Source organism: Apodemus sylvaticus, chromosome 17 (genome assembly GCF_947179515.1).
Source record: "Apodemus sylvaticus chromosome 17, mApoSyl1.1, whole genome shotgun sequence".
In the NCBI taxonomy this organism is placed as follows: Eukaryota; Metazoa; Chordata; class Mammalia; order Rodentia; family Muridae; genus Apodemus; species Apodemus sylvaticus.
In genome coordinates, this window is record NC_067488.1 from 44,243,021 (window position 1) to 44,256,911 (window position 13,891).

Genomic DNA, 13,891 nt, shown 5'->3' on the forward strand with positions numbered 1-13,891 from the left:
GTTTTTCCATGTGTAGGACATGGTATCAAAAAAAGAAAAAAAAAATGGTTGGAAGCTAATTCAAAACTCTCCTGGTGAGGAGAGGAAAACGGGAGACTTCCTGTTTTCTCTCTGAAGCCTACTAGAGATCTCCTTAATTCAGGTTAAGATATTTGGATCTCTTTGGGACATCAAGTTCCCTCGCTGTCTGTTGTTTGTCTTTGGTGCACCAAAACTTGTTCATATGTGTGTCAATTTGTGTTGTCCATTGTTTTGTTTGGCTGAATGATTGTTTGTTTTTATGTTTTATGTTAAAAAGAAAAAAATTGGTAAAAAAGCTTTATCTGCCAGCAGTCCTGCCATTCTGCAATTTACACAGAGGAAGCTAATTCAAGGTGCCTCTCTTTCTTAAGTAGGAGTCAAACACAGCTGGGAAAAAAGCCGCTTTAGAGAAGGGAGCCTCAAGTTTTGGGAAACTTTAGTTTAACTTATGAAATTCATGTAATTGCTTTATTCTTGTTTTTAATTGGTCTTAATGGTATAAGGTTTCACATATCTTGACTATAGAGTTATAAATTAATTGGTTATGATTTAAAAGGTATACTGTTATTAAGAAAAGGTTTGTTTAAAATTGGTGATTCAGTGTCAGAGCCATCTTAACTAGCTACACGTGGCATGACGCAACCCAGGAAATACAGGCCTCTAAGATGCTTCTAAATTGGCATGGTGTTTTGTGTGAATCTTGGCCTGGAGATTGGACTTATAAGAAATACGATTTAAAATAATGTCTCTTTAATAAGTCACACTGCGATGCACTTGAACATAAGAACTGGCAGACGAACCTTGTGCTGTATTAAGATAATTTTAAGAGTGATACAGCTGTGGCCATTATAGGCCTATTGCCACTTTTCCACAAGTTTATAGGCTACAATGGTAAAAGCAAAATTTAACCCTCCAAGATTAAAAGGGAGATCTCAGTGGAAATGTATTTGATATCAAACAGGCTCCTTTGACTACTAAGAGACAATTAGGATATTTCAGGGAATCCTGGAATTACAGGTTCTTTTTGTTAGTCAATCCTCAAAATGTCCTTGCTGGACTGGACAGGTGGGTTTGGGTCTGGTCTTAGATAAAGGCTCAGATTAGAAGATGGTTACTTTGAGGAACCTCATGCAATGTCCTTGCCAAGGACTCAAGGTAGGTCCTTGGGCAACAACAACAACAACAACAAAAAATTTACATTTAAATTACTGCAAGGCTTGTGGCTGCCTCAGTGGAAGCCAGTAAGGAAGCTTGTGTTTTTGCCTTGCAGGCCTCAACTAGGGAGTGTTTGGCTAAAAGAACATTCTTGAAATACTTATCCCAGTGTGGTTTAAAATGCAGTTCAAATCTATGAAAGATCAATAAGGCTATAAAGGCATTAACATTTGGCCTGTGTACTACATACAAAATTATTATAGATGTAAAGGGTTGTTTTTTGCTTTATATTCTGACAATTATAAAATCATTTGCTTCTAACTTTAAAGAAGCAATAAAGCAATTTCATTAGAAGGTTTTTCCTCAAGGAATGGCTAATAGCCTTACCTTAAGTGAGAAAAGATGTTTTATCTCTGTCTCAACACAAGAAGCTAGGATCTTAAATTTTTCAGTGTATAATGTTCATGGAATGTTTGTTACAGGCCTTTCTCCTAACTATGAACTTTTAGAATTTTTACATAAATGATTTTTAAAGGTTGTTATGATATATTATTTGACTTTATCTTATATTAACCTCATCTTAAGCTTGCCCTGGGAAGACTTAAACCTCTGTTTTCAAGGTAAAAAACATTTGTTCCTTGTTTCAAACAGCAATCAAATTGGTTATTATAAAACATTGATGGTTGATTTATTACATGGCAAGCCTTTTTTTAGGCAAAATTAATAATTGTCTAAAAGATAAATTGTTAAAAATTCACCTCTATACATGTCTTTATATTGTTATAGATTTATATATGCATCCTATAAAAATGCATCTACTATGGGAGTAAAGCTCCTATAATTAGATCACATGTTTATTCTTTTGAGTGTCCCCTTGCTTCAGCACAGATAATTGAATTGGGTGCTGTAGTCATTCTTTTTAAAATGTTAAAAAATCAAACTTTTGATTTATATATTAATTACATATAAAACTCATGGCTTACAATTGCTTGAAATTGTTTCTTTCTTTCTTTCTTTCCTCTTCTTTTTTTTTTTTTATAGAGAATAGTCCTTTATTTTCAGGGCAGGCTGGAGCTGCCACAGTGGACCTGCAGTTCCCACTCCTTCATGTCCAAGAGGCTAGCCTCGGCACTTCCAGCTTCAGTGCAAGGAGAGGACTGTTCCAAGGAGGGCTCGAGAACAGCCTGCTCCGGCAGTTTCCACAGTGGGCCTTTTGTAGGATCCACCCGAGTCAAGACCTTAGGCCAGGTCCAAGTGCAGGCTTCCTTCCCATCACAGCCTTCGAGCCTTCCGGGGTCGGCAGCCATTGTGTGGGACAGGGGTGTTGGTGGTGATTGAGATCATTTCCAAACCCCCCATGATCAGTCCTTTGACGGCAGACCAGTGTCCTGGTCCCATGCCTTTCACTACGACTCTGATGTGGGTCACTCCCTTTCCTGTGGCTTTTGCTGCTGCGGCTATGCCTGCTGTCTGCGCGGCGATGCCAGTGCCCTTCTTGGCATTGTGAAAGCCTTCTGTGCCACAGGAGGTGCAGGCCAAGGATGTGTTGGTGGCAGAGACTACCTGGATCTGCGTGTTGTTGTAGGTTGCTTTAATGTGTGCAATTGGGACTTCCTCAAATTTCATCCCCACCCACCGCAGAGAACTTTCCTGTCCTAGAACTGGAGGGTAAATGCTGAAGCGACTAGGAGCCGCTTCCTTTTCAGTGTTCTGCCTGGCAGCTGAGTCTTCTAACCTCGGTGCTCTGGTGTGGATATTCTTAACTGGGGCAATGACCACACGCCTGGTCATCCCAGGTCCAGTCCAGGACCGCAGGAGCCACGACCCAGAGTTTCTTACAACCTGCATGACTGAATTGACCAAATTGTTTCTTTTTTAATGCTACTAATTCTTAACTTTTACAATTATTTATACAAATGCAATTCAAAAAAATTAATCAAAATATACATATGACCATTGACAGCTTTTCAAGCTTTCTAGTTATAACTGTTTTTACATATGTTATTTTTATACTGAATGTTCCAAATCAGATTAAGACATATTATCACTGATTATTATAGTCAGTCATTTGAGATGTTTTATTAACAATTTGATATTAGTCATATTACTGAGATTCCTCATAATTCGTAGAGGCAAGATATTATGGAACAGGCCCATAGAACTTTACAACAATATTTTTATAATAAAATAAGGGAGAATCACATCTCTATATGCCCCCAAAATTTAAAAATTTTAATGCCAGGGAACTCTGAGTGTAGAGAAGAGGGCATGTTTGTGTTCTTTCTACAGGATGCTGAAGGAACATGCTAGCTGCCAGAGTATGCTGATGCTGAGATTTCTCCCTGGCTCTCCACCTTGCTCCCCAGCCTTTTGGGGTCCCTTGTGGGTCTTTTGTTGCTTTTGTCATTTGGCCCCTGGGCTTTTAACAGATTAACCAGTTTCGTTAAATCACAGATCAATTCTGCCTCGAACAGACCAGTTGCAGTTCACAACCATCAGCCTTCAGTTCTCCACCCTTGCTACAGGCACAGAGCTTTCTTGGTTCTGTAGGCTGTGGAAACGTCAATGACAGGGAGGGTGACCTCTGGCTCCTAATAGTGGCTGAGGGCCTTAAGCTGTGGAGTAGCCAATGACGGGAAATATTGTGGTGCCACGAGCCAGATGCACACAGCCTATTGGCTGCAGGGTGACTCCATGATGGGATTATTGTCAGTCTGCTACCTGGATGCCCATCTCGACCACCAAGGGCCTGATGAAGCCTTTGGAGTGGGATGTGACGCCAGGAGTGGGTGCAACTTACATAGCCTAAGGCAGAGGCCCTGCCCTACTAGGATCTAAAAAGGCCTAGTTACTGCGGTGCTGGAGGTGGGGGCAAAACCACATAGCCTAAAACAGGCTCTCCATCAACCCTCTTTCCATAGCCGCCCCCCAACTTAAGAAAGAAAAAAAGGGAGATATGTCGGAGACCAAACCCTAGAAAACCAGTTTCAACAGCCCTCACCTTGAAAGTTCACCGACCTTGCGGTTTACAGCTGAACCCCTCCCCACCTCTTCACACAAGGCTGATCAACCGGTTCTCATCCTAGCGGAACACCTGGGATGGTCTGGGCAGAACCAGCATTCCAGGAAAGCTGCAGATGCCTTGAGCCACAGCCAACATCCATCCCCGATGACCTTTCCTCCTTCTGTGCTTCTAGTATCCCCCTCAGCCCCTCCCTACTTCCTCTTACTGAGGGTTCATAACCAGGTGTTTTACATTTCATTAAAGAGGCCTTGACACAGAACCCCCGTTTGTTTGACCTCCCTCTTCTTTCTTGCCCGTTTCTCTCTTTCAGGCTTGGGTTTCCCTCGGCTCCCCGAATTACTAGGTCCCGCCGGTCGGGACAGCGAGGCTTCTTTCTCTGTGATAACTCCAGCTTGTTTCCAGTTGAGACACAAAACAAACCAGTATAATTGACCCCTTTTCTAGTTGACACACAAACACATCACATTAACCCTTATTTTCTTATTTACTCTCAAGACCTAAATCATTTTAAAATTCCTACAGTCTTTACATATTTAAAATTCAATCCTTTTGCTGGGCAGTGGTGGCACATTCCTTTAATCCCAGCACTTGGGATTGTAAATAAGGCTACTATGAACATAGTGTAGCATGTGTCCTTATTACTTGTTGGAACATCTTCTGGGCATATTCTCAGGAGTAGCATAGCTGGGTCCTTAAGTAGTACTATATCCAATTTTCAGAGGAGCTGCCAAACTGATTTCCAGAATGATGTACCAGCTTGCAAACCCACCAGCAATAGAGGAGAGTTCTTCTTTCTCTACATCCTTGACAGCATCTTCTGTCACCTGAGCATTTGATCTTAGCCATTCTGACAAGTGTGAAGTAGCATCTCAGGCTTTTTTAGATTTGCATTTCCCTGACAACTAAGGATGTTGAACGTTTCTTTAGGTGCTTCTAGAAGCAACTGTTAAGGTTTCAAGGGGAACTAGTTGGAGATAAGTATAACCCTAGTTCTTGAAGATGCAGGCCAAGCCTGGCTCAACAGACAGCAAAAGATCACCAGGTTGTGATCTACATGAACTATATCCAGTCCCCGCATTCACTTTCCTGACTTCCTCAGTGCTTACCCATGGACACAAAACTCTTTATCCTTCTACTTTTGTGTCACTCCAGACAGTCATGGCCGAGACACAGGTGTGTGAAGACCTGCCCATCTGCTGCTGGGGTGGAAGCAGACACAGTTAACCGTAGCCAGGGTACTGTGGGCAGCAGGAGGCTAGGTTTGGTTCTCAGTCCCATGGGTCAGGTCTCACCATGCCTAAGGCCTGTGCTTTGATCTGACTGTCTGAGATGGACAAAGAACAAAATCAAATAACAGATATTAAAGATGTCTCTAGGTAGGAAAAGGGTGAGTATGTTTGGACTTCTAACTGCACTTCTATCTAAGAACCTCAGAAATAGATCTGTTGAAGATATGTATACTGAAGATATTTTGTGCGTGTGTGTGTGTGTGTGTGTGTGTGTGTGTGTGTACACACCCAAGCAGGGCTTCACAGACACACCGGCACTCCCCTTCTTGAGGAGCTCTGAAGATTTTCCTTGTTTTCTTTGCATCTTCGCCACTCAGCTGCACCACAGGTTTTCAAGTGCACAGTCCACACTTAAAAAAAAAAACTTTTTATTGATTCTTTGTGAATTTCCCATGGTGCACTTCAATTACACTCATCTCCCCATCCCTCTATAGACATGCTCCACCTTTACAATCTCCAAATCAAAACATAAAAATAAAATAAAATAAAAAATAAGGAAAAACATATAGACATGGTAGCTGTGGTGAGGCACAGTATGCCACATAGTATACCCTCCTGTTCAAACAACTTTACTCCCAGATGACCATTACAATGAGTCATTGCTCTGGTTGGAGACCAATGACTTCTGCTACACTATCAGTATTGAGTTTGTTCCAGAATTCCTCTCTGGGGTTGTTGCCCTATGTTATGGAGATCCCATAGCTTTGGATCTGCATGACCAGCACCATCATGTGCTCCAGCAGTTCATAGATGGAGAAGATAGATGTTGGGGTGGGCTAACTCTAAGCCCTGGACCTCACCCTGGGTGGTAATTGAGTTGGTCATCCCACCATCTCACCCTTACCCAAACTACCAAGGCCAGCTCTGCTGCCTTGCCCATGTGAGTCAGGGCCAGCTCTCCAGTCTGTGGAAGCTGGCGAGTATCAGGACCAGCTCTCCTGTGCTCATGCCATCAGGGAAGCTCTCCTGCAGGGCCTGAGTGCCTCCGCCAGCAAGTAGGTGGGCTGTCTGACCTTTTAACACACGGGGAATGGCCAGGAGTATAGAGATTAGGCATGTGTACACCCAGCACTTGGAAGCAGAGGCCAGAAGAGACTGCAACAGAATCAAGGCCAAATATGGAAGAAAACTCCAGACTCATGATTTCATTGCCCCATGATGGTCCCCTAGTTGTCAATGTATCAAATCAGGCCTTCCCAGTGGGGGTATCCTGCCAAGGATGGTCCCAGCCGGGACGATTTAGATTGGAGGGGGAACTTTGGATTTCAGGAGAGAAACAGGTTCAGCAAGTGACAAACAGAAACAATCACAGAGGCCCCTTGAATCTGAATGTATTTAGGAGCTCTAAAGTAAGGATTTTTATACATGAAGAGTTGGTATTACCATTTCAAAAACTGTAGCCAGTGAGGCAGGCACAATTATCATAACCATATGGCACAAGGAAATGCAAAATCAATCAGGTATAATGTTTCCCACGGAACAGATTTAGAGGATCAATTTACAGATGCCATCAAACTTCCTAATTAGAATACAGAGTCACTTATAGTTAACAGTAAACCTTCAAAGAGTTTGAAGTTTCTTATACCCCCTGGGTCTTAATGAGTTTTTGTGAGAAATTCTTATCTAACATTTAGCTTTTACCCTGTAAAAGCTTATAGACTTAATCAATGCTTTCCATACCCCAGTGTCAGAGTCACCCTCATCTATATACACATAGCCATATAAACCTGCATGTTGTTGGAAGGTTGGAATTATGTAAATGACTATGAGGCAAAGCTTTGCAATTCTTAAAAAAAGAGTTTGCCATCAGAGAGTCTACTTCAAAGAACGGATTATCGGCCTGGCCATTAGGATACCTTTGTGAAGAGGGGAAAAGAGGAAGTTTAGAGTAAACTGCTTTTGAGAACTATAGGCTCAGAATTATCCTCCAATCTGGAGAGTTAGTTCCACGGCCTCCCCGGGAGATTTTCTTGCCTTCTGAGTCAAATGCCTTAGCCTGTGGAACTTTTTTGTCACACAGAATCTACTGGGGTTGGTGTGGCAGTATGCAATTTAGACTAGGACTCCAGGAGAGGCAGTGTGAGGTTTTGTTTGCTCTGAGCCAAGCCGCGAGTCCTGCAGGAAATGGCTTCCACCTCTAGCCTAAAAGACTCTGACAGGACAGCCCCTACCCACCACTGAAGGCTCATCTCTTAGGTTTCCCCACCATAAGTAAGTGCTCTTTGGAAGTGAGGGAACCCTCTTGTTTCCCCCAGGATTACCCCGCCCAAATCAGTGTTACCCAACTCTGAGCTGGATAACATGAGGTCACTAATATGGCTGGCCAAAATGGCAGAGATGTGAACTTGTAGGCAGATGCAGTAAAAGAAAATCGGAGATCTTGGCTGGGAGAACAAAGGATTTATTAGATTCAACAGGGGGACTTTGAGTTGCACACATGGGAACTCTGCAGGACCCCATATGCTTATGTGTAGATAGTGATGGCATACAACCTTGGAATTCTACCTCTTCCCTGTGCTGACCACATGCCTAAATGGACAAGGTTAGCAAGCCAAAACAAAATCGTATTCCAGGAAGCACAGATCTGAAAGCCCTAGAGAAGGGTGGGGCACCCACCCAGCAGGGATATAAAGTAGAAACAAGGTGTTCCACTACCTACCCCCACCTCAGAGCTTCTTTAACTCATAATTCATCACTAGAGGGCTCCAGGAAGCAGTGGTTACACAGGAGGATCAAAGGACAAGGGTGGGGGGTCATTGGAAGAACCATCACAGCAAGGTCTGCAGGAGGACTGAGCCCAGGCTGAACAGAAGCACCCCTGCCATGGTCCAGGTGCTGCCTCCAGTGGGAACTGCCGCATTGCAGAGGTCTTTCTTACAGCAGGAAGTCTTCACCTTGACAGAAGGAAGCAGGCTTGGCATATTTTCAGATTTATCAGGGCAGGAAGGAAGGCAATAACTGTTCTTTACTTTTAGTCTTTGAGAGCCTGCAAGACATCAGAGAGTGATTCACATCTTATACAGGGACAAGAGAGCGGCCCAATGTCTGGGCCACATGTGACCAGGATGTGGATAGCTCTGGATGGCCCAGAGTTGTCTCCAAGGCATGTGGAAGCCAGACAAGATAGCTCAGATTTATAATCCCAGAATTTGGAAGACTGAGGCAGGAGAATTTTTATAAATTCAATCCTAAACTGGCCTACATGTCGACTTGTAGCCTATCCTGTGGTTTGAGTGAGACCCCATCTCAAATAACAAATGAACCAAACAAAAATCATAACAGTGGGCTGGTAAGGGGTCTTGGCGGATAAAGTGCTTGTGTGCACAAGCATGAGCCCCAGTCCTGATCACTAGAGCACATCAAGAGATGGGCAGCCATGGTGGCCTACTTGTATCTCTGTGATCAGGACACAAAGATGGAGATCCTGAGGTGAGCTCACAGGCTAGACCATCTCAACTTGCAAGCTTGGGGTTCAGTGTGGGACCCTGCCTCAGTAAACAATATAATTGTCAGAGGAGATTCGTATCAACTTCTGGGTCCCACACACTTGTACCTCCTGAGTGCCTGACATCCACACATGTCCACACATGCGCCCTTACATGTGATGTGCTGGTAAGCAGCTCAGTCAGAGGAGTGCTTGCCATGTGGAAGCATGAGGACTCAAGTTCAATCCCCAGCAACCATGTAAGAGCCAGGCATCATGGGAGAGCTGGTTAGGATCTCTGTGCTGGGGGGGGGACAGGAGAGGGCATCTGGAGGTCCTAGGAACTCTCTGCTCCCTCAATCCTCCCCTTCCCCAGCATACTTGGAAAGTCCTAGGTCCCAGTGAAAGATCTTGTCTCGATGGGCAGTGGTGGTGCATGCCTTTAAACCCAGCCACTGGGAAGCAGAGGCGGATTTCTGAGTTCGAGGCTAGCCTGGTCTACAGAGTGAGTTCCAGGACAGCCAGGGCTACACAGAGAAACCCTGTCTTGAAAAACAAAACAAAACAAATCAAAACAAAAAAAAGGTCTTGTTTTCAAAAACAAGGAGGTTAGGACTGGAGACATGGCTCAACACTTAAAAGCGCCTGTTGTTCTTACAGAAGTCCAGGGTTTGATCACAAGGACCACACAGGGTGGTTTACAACCATCTGTAATTCCACCTCCAAGAGAACCAAAAATTCATTTGAATAAAACAAGTAGACAGTGCCTGAGTGTTGGGGTTTTGTGTAAGCTCCACCCCACACCTACCTGGCAATAGCCAGGTATGCCCCGCCCCAGAGATCTGGCCCACTATAAGAGGGGCTACTTGCTCCTCCTCTCTCTCTTTGCTCTCCGCTCTCCCACATACTCTCACCTCTCTGCCCCTGGGGCTCTCTTTCCCCCCCTCCACGTGGTCATGGCCGGCCTCCTCCTCTCTCTCTCTCTCTCTCTCTCTCTCTCTCTCTCTCTCTCTCTCTCTCTCCCACTAACTGCCATCCCCTATTCTGAATAAACTCTATTCTATACCATGTCTGTGTGTGTGTGGTCCCTTAGGGGCAGAGGTGCCCAGGCAAGGGCCCGCCTGGACACCTTCTCCCACGCCGCCTAGCCACACTCGCCTAACTCACCTATATTCTCACCTAACCCCTTATATTCCCCCTACTTCATCATCCTGCTGAATCCTTCATCATCCTTCATTGGTGCGTTGGCCGGGAATTGAACCCAGGTCAACTGCTTGGAAGGCAGCTATGCTCACCACTATATCACCAATGAGGAATGGTACGTAAGGTTGTCCCTGAGCTTTACATACATTATATTACATACATTCATACACATGTACCCATATTATAGACAAACACACAAACAAACAAACACCACACAAAGACAAAGCACAGTGTAAGATCTCACAGTGGCACAGCAGAAAGGACAACCAGCCTCTCAGACTCTTGTACTTCCCCAGGCAGTTATATCTAGGAGACCTGCTCCAGGAGACAGGCAGGGTGTGTTCAGGAACAGGAAACTCGATAGCAGGGTAGAGGTGCTCCTGCCTTGTCTATCTGGAGGATATGCCTGGAGACTGGCACTTTGAAGGATCTGATGTGTCCTAAGGTCTCTTTCTATCAACATTGCTAGGTCATTCCTTCAGCCTAAGCCCCAGATTCCTCCATTATGTGCAAACACTCACTGGATGCTTCCAGTTCCCCTGCTGTCAGTGAGACCCTGGATATAACGTATGGGCAGGAGCATCACATGACTACACTGGCACCCGAGGGCAACGATGAACACCATGCATGCCAATGGGCAGCCCTGCTTTATGGTCCACATCCCAGTGCATCCCTGGACCCTAACAGCCTCCACTTTGCAGGAGTCCCCACTCCAACCCCAGGAAGCTCTACTTGGAGGGAGGGGAGCCATGGCCCACAGCAAGTGACAGACCTGACCTTTTCTCCCAAGCCACCCTCACCCACCTTTATAGAGGCCACAGGGAACTTACCTTCAGTAACTTCTGCCTCCTGATAAATGCAGAATCCATCAGTGTAGGAGCAGGTAACTGATGGGCAGGAAGTCCCAAGTGGGACCCCCATGCATTGGTAGCACTCCAGCCCCTGAGCTGAGAAAGAAGCCAAAACATGAGGGCTGGGGGACGCCCTTCCTAGACCCAACCTCTCCTCTTCAATGTGTTTACTTCCACTCAGCTGCTGGATGCTAGGACAGAACTAGGACGTTACTGCCCAGTCATTACCACCAAAAGCAAAAGTGAACCAAGAGCCACCATTGTTCAAATACACTCAGTGCTGCTGTCTCAGCTAGGCAGCCCCACAGGAGAGACCTGGACCCCAAGAGGTATTAGAGAGACAGCCACCATGTTGGGAAGACATAAGTACCAAATGTCTGCAGAAGCAGTGAGTGTGTGAGGAGGTACTGGGCCCCCAGATGGGGAGGGCTGTTCTGAACTGATCATGACAGAGCACTGAACTTCCCAGAGTCCAGCTCAAAGCTGAGGCTCACCATGAGGCTTCCAGCAACACAGATGTAACCAGAAGTACAGGGGTGTCTGAGAGCTCAGACCTCCTAGAGTAGGGAAGCTCTAGCACTGGTGACTCGTGTGGCATGGGCTGGGCATAAGAAAAAAGTTAAATGCCAAGAGTTAAGGATTCCAAACCCCTTGTCTTGGCAGCTGGGGAGGAAAAGAAGCCTCAGTCAGTTTGTGTGCACACAGGCCAGTGGCTGGACTGGGAGGCCAGGGCAGCAGGGTAGAGTCTAAGGACAGGCTGCTCTGGTGCCCAGAGCTGGTGGCAGAGGTAGTGACATCCAAGAGTCCTTCTGGTTTGTGGTGATGTTTGTAAGTCAGGCACTGGCAGGTTACAGACCCAGTAAGCACCCAGCAAGGGAGGATTCACCCATCACAAGCCCATCCCCAATCCCCTGACCCCAGCACACCTCTCTCACAAGGCACACAATGGAAGTGCAGGTGTACCCACATCCCTGAGGCCCTTTTCCATCTCCATTGTACCCTCCTGCCCCTCTCTCATTTTCCACCTCACCTCTTTCTGCACACAGTAGGGCCACAAGAAGGATGAGCACACAGGACTTTGTAGCATGAGAACTGCCCATCCTCAGAGAAGGGGTGCACAGGTAAAACCTTGGAAGTTGGAGCCAGTTAGCAGAGCCCCAGTCACACCCTGGGCTCTCACAGGGCTCAGGCATCCACTCTTCCCTCCCTCCACCCTCCACACGGCTTTCCCCAGGGCACACATGTCTGCCTGCTTCCCTCATCCTCGACCCAGCCAGCTTTTCCTTCCTAATCCCACACTCCCACCCACAGCCCTATCCAGAGGGCTCTTCCCTCTGCCACCCAGCAGCTCCCTCCTGACCCCAGTCCTTACTTCTTCTCTGACCAGCTTGAGGCACAGTGGAAAGTTCTGTGAGATGTGGACTGAAGTAAGTCCTTTCCTTCCCCTCAGCTCCTCCCCTCTGGAATCCTGAAGAGGGGGAGGGGGGTGTTCTGGTAGTTAACTTCCTTCACGTCAACATGTTTACTGTGTAAGACTTGGCCAGATTTGTACAGCAGTTGGGGAGGGACCAGGGTGCTGGAAGACTGAGAGGCAGAAGTGCAGGGCCATGGTTAGCTTGTTGTTGCAATTCAGAAAGCAAGGGAAGGAAGCCCTTGCTGAGCCTTTTTTTGGGTTTTATTTTGTTTCATGTTTTCTGTTTTTTTGAGACAGAGTTTCTCTATGTAGCTTTGGCTGACCTCCAACTTGCTCTGTAGACCAGGCTGGCTCCACTAGCTATCAAAGGCATGTGCCCCAGCTGTTCCTGTAGGCACTAACACCTGGCTTTTTCCTGTTTCTAAATAGACAGGAAAGGCTGCAGTGGCTCAGAGCCCAGAGCCCTCCTTTTTATAAGAAGAAAAACGACTGACATTTACTTGGAGACTGGATCTGGTGAGCAAGTTCCCAACAGGGTCTTGCAGTCACAGTTAGAATCCTGATCGACGAACTCACTGACAACTGGGATGGAAGGTACTAAGCAGTGTCTGCTGTGTTTGGGTGATGGATGGGGCTGCGGGTGCTGTTAGCATCTGATATCTGGAGCCAGGGACGCTTTTCATGGCACAAGGTTGTCTTATACAGAGGAGGAATGACCGCAGTGTCCCTGCTGCCCAGAAGCCTCCATGAAGAAGCCACATGCTCATTCTCCCTGCTTTAGTCTGTATGTCTCCTGTCCCTACATCTATGAGGTCTTAGTCCAACGTGTCTTACAAATCCTGATCGAAGAACTTACTGACAACTAGAGTGGAAATTAATGACCTTAATAGCACCACCATGTGGCATCATATTTTAGTAACTAAAACCTTACTAATTTCTCAAATATTGATGGCATCTGTGGCCCAGCCCTGGGATGAGCAGCAGGGCCCCCACAGCAAGCCAGAGTCTGAGTCTCCTAACCTCATGGAGCTTAGAGGGCAGTGAGGAGCCCACAGAGGTGTCTACAAGGCACTGATACATCTTAGAGATGGAAGGCTGGGCACAGAAGGAGACCTGAGCTGGGAATCATCCTGAGATGACACCACAGCAAAGAACAGGTACGCTCAGAGGACAACGGAGTCCCACAATGGACCCCAGAGTCTGTGAAGCTGAGTGTGTCCTCTTCAGCAGGCAAGGCCGCAAAGTGAAGGAAGCCAGAGGCCCAGGGACCATCAGGCCGATTCTCCTGAGGGAAGCCACAGGGCTGAATCAAGAGTCTCGTTCTTTCTGTCATCTCCGGGTGGTTCCACATGTACATCCAACTCCACTGTCAATGTTGTGGGTTATACAGGATGATTGATCAAAGAAAGAGACACAATGTAGCCTCAAGTCAGGGTTCTCAGAGAGCAGTGGGGAATCAGCCTCTCCAGGACTGCATATCAAACCTGAAGACTGCTTCTACTCCTCAGT

At 46.2% G+C, this 13,891-nt stretch overlaps 4 protein-coding genes across 4 annotated transcripts in view; all 4 read right to left on the reverse strand.

The window, feature by feature from the left end:
* Positions 1-12,427, reverse strand: part of LOC127667283 (lymphocyte antigen 6A-2/6E-1-like) — a 141,039-nt gene extending 128,612 nt beyond the window's left edge. Inside the window, exon 1 of the mRNA XM_052160254.1 lies at positions 12,341-12,427. The gene's annotated coding sequence lies outside the window, so the exon portion shown is untranslated. The remainder of the gene's footprint in view (positions 1-12,340) is intronic.
* LOC127667285 (lymphocyte antigen 6A-2/6E-1-like) overlaps positions 1-12,427 on the reverse strand; it is a 141,039-nt gene extending 128,612 nt beyond the window's left edge. The window contains exon 1 of the mRNA XM_052160256.1: positions 12,341-12,427. The gene's annotated coding sequence lies outside the window, so the exon portion shown is untranslated. The remainder of the gene's footprint in view (positions 1-12,340) is intronic.
* LOC127667275 (28S ribosomal protein S11, mitochondrial-like) lies at positions 2,278-3,031 on the reverse strand. The gene has a single exon (XM_052160241.1). The coding sequence runs from the start codon at positions 3,022-3,024 to the stop codon at positions 2,449-2,451; it is 576 nt and encodes a 191-aa protein (XP_052016201.1). The 5' UTR covers positions 3,025-3,031; the 3' UTR covers positions 2,278-2,448.
* On the reverse strand, positions 7,876-12,431 carry LOC127667282 (lymphocyte antigen 6A-2/6E-1-like). Its single transcript, XM_052160252.1, has 4 exons — positions 12,341-12,431; positions 11,999-12,096; positions 10,948-11,064; positions 7,876-8,476 (listed from the first exon to the last, which is right to left on the reverse strand). The coding sequence occupies exons 2-4, from the start codon at positions 12,066-12,068 to the stop codon at positions 8,259-8,261; spliced, it is 405 nt and encodes a 134-aa protein (XP_052016212.1). The 5' UTR covers positions 12,069-12,096; positions 12,341-12,431; the 3' UTR covers positions 7,876-8,258.
* Between the last annotated feature and the right edge of the window lie 1,460 nt (positions 12,432-13,891).

What these genes read in the sequence shown, in the direction of transcription:
- LOC127667282 (XM_052160252.1), bottom strand. Translation starts at nt 12,068, where the DNA reads ATGGGCAGTTCTCATGCTACAAAGTCCTGTGTGCTCATCCTTCTTGTG. An exon ending in CCTACTGTGTGCAGAAAGAG is followed by an intron (nt 11,065 to 11,998) that starts GTGAGGTGGAAA and finishes CTTCTTTCTCAG; the next exon opens with CTCAGGGGCTGGAGTGCTAC. An exon ending in GGAGGCAGAAGTTACTGAAG is followed by an intron (nt 8,477 to 10,947) that starts GTAAGTTCCCTG and finishes GATGTCTTGCAG; the next exon opens with GCTCTCAAAGACTAAAAGTA.
- LOC127667275 (XM_052160241.1), bottom strand. Translation starts at nt 3,024, where the DNA reads ATGCAGGTTGTAAGAAACTCTGGGTCGTGGCTCCTGCGGTCCTGGACT.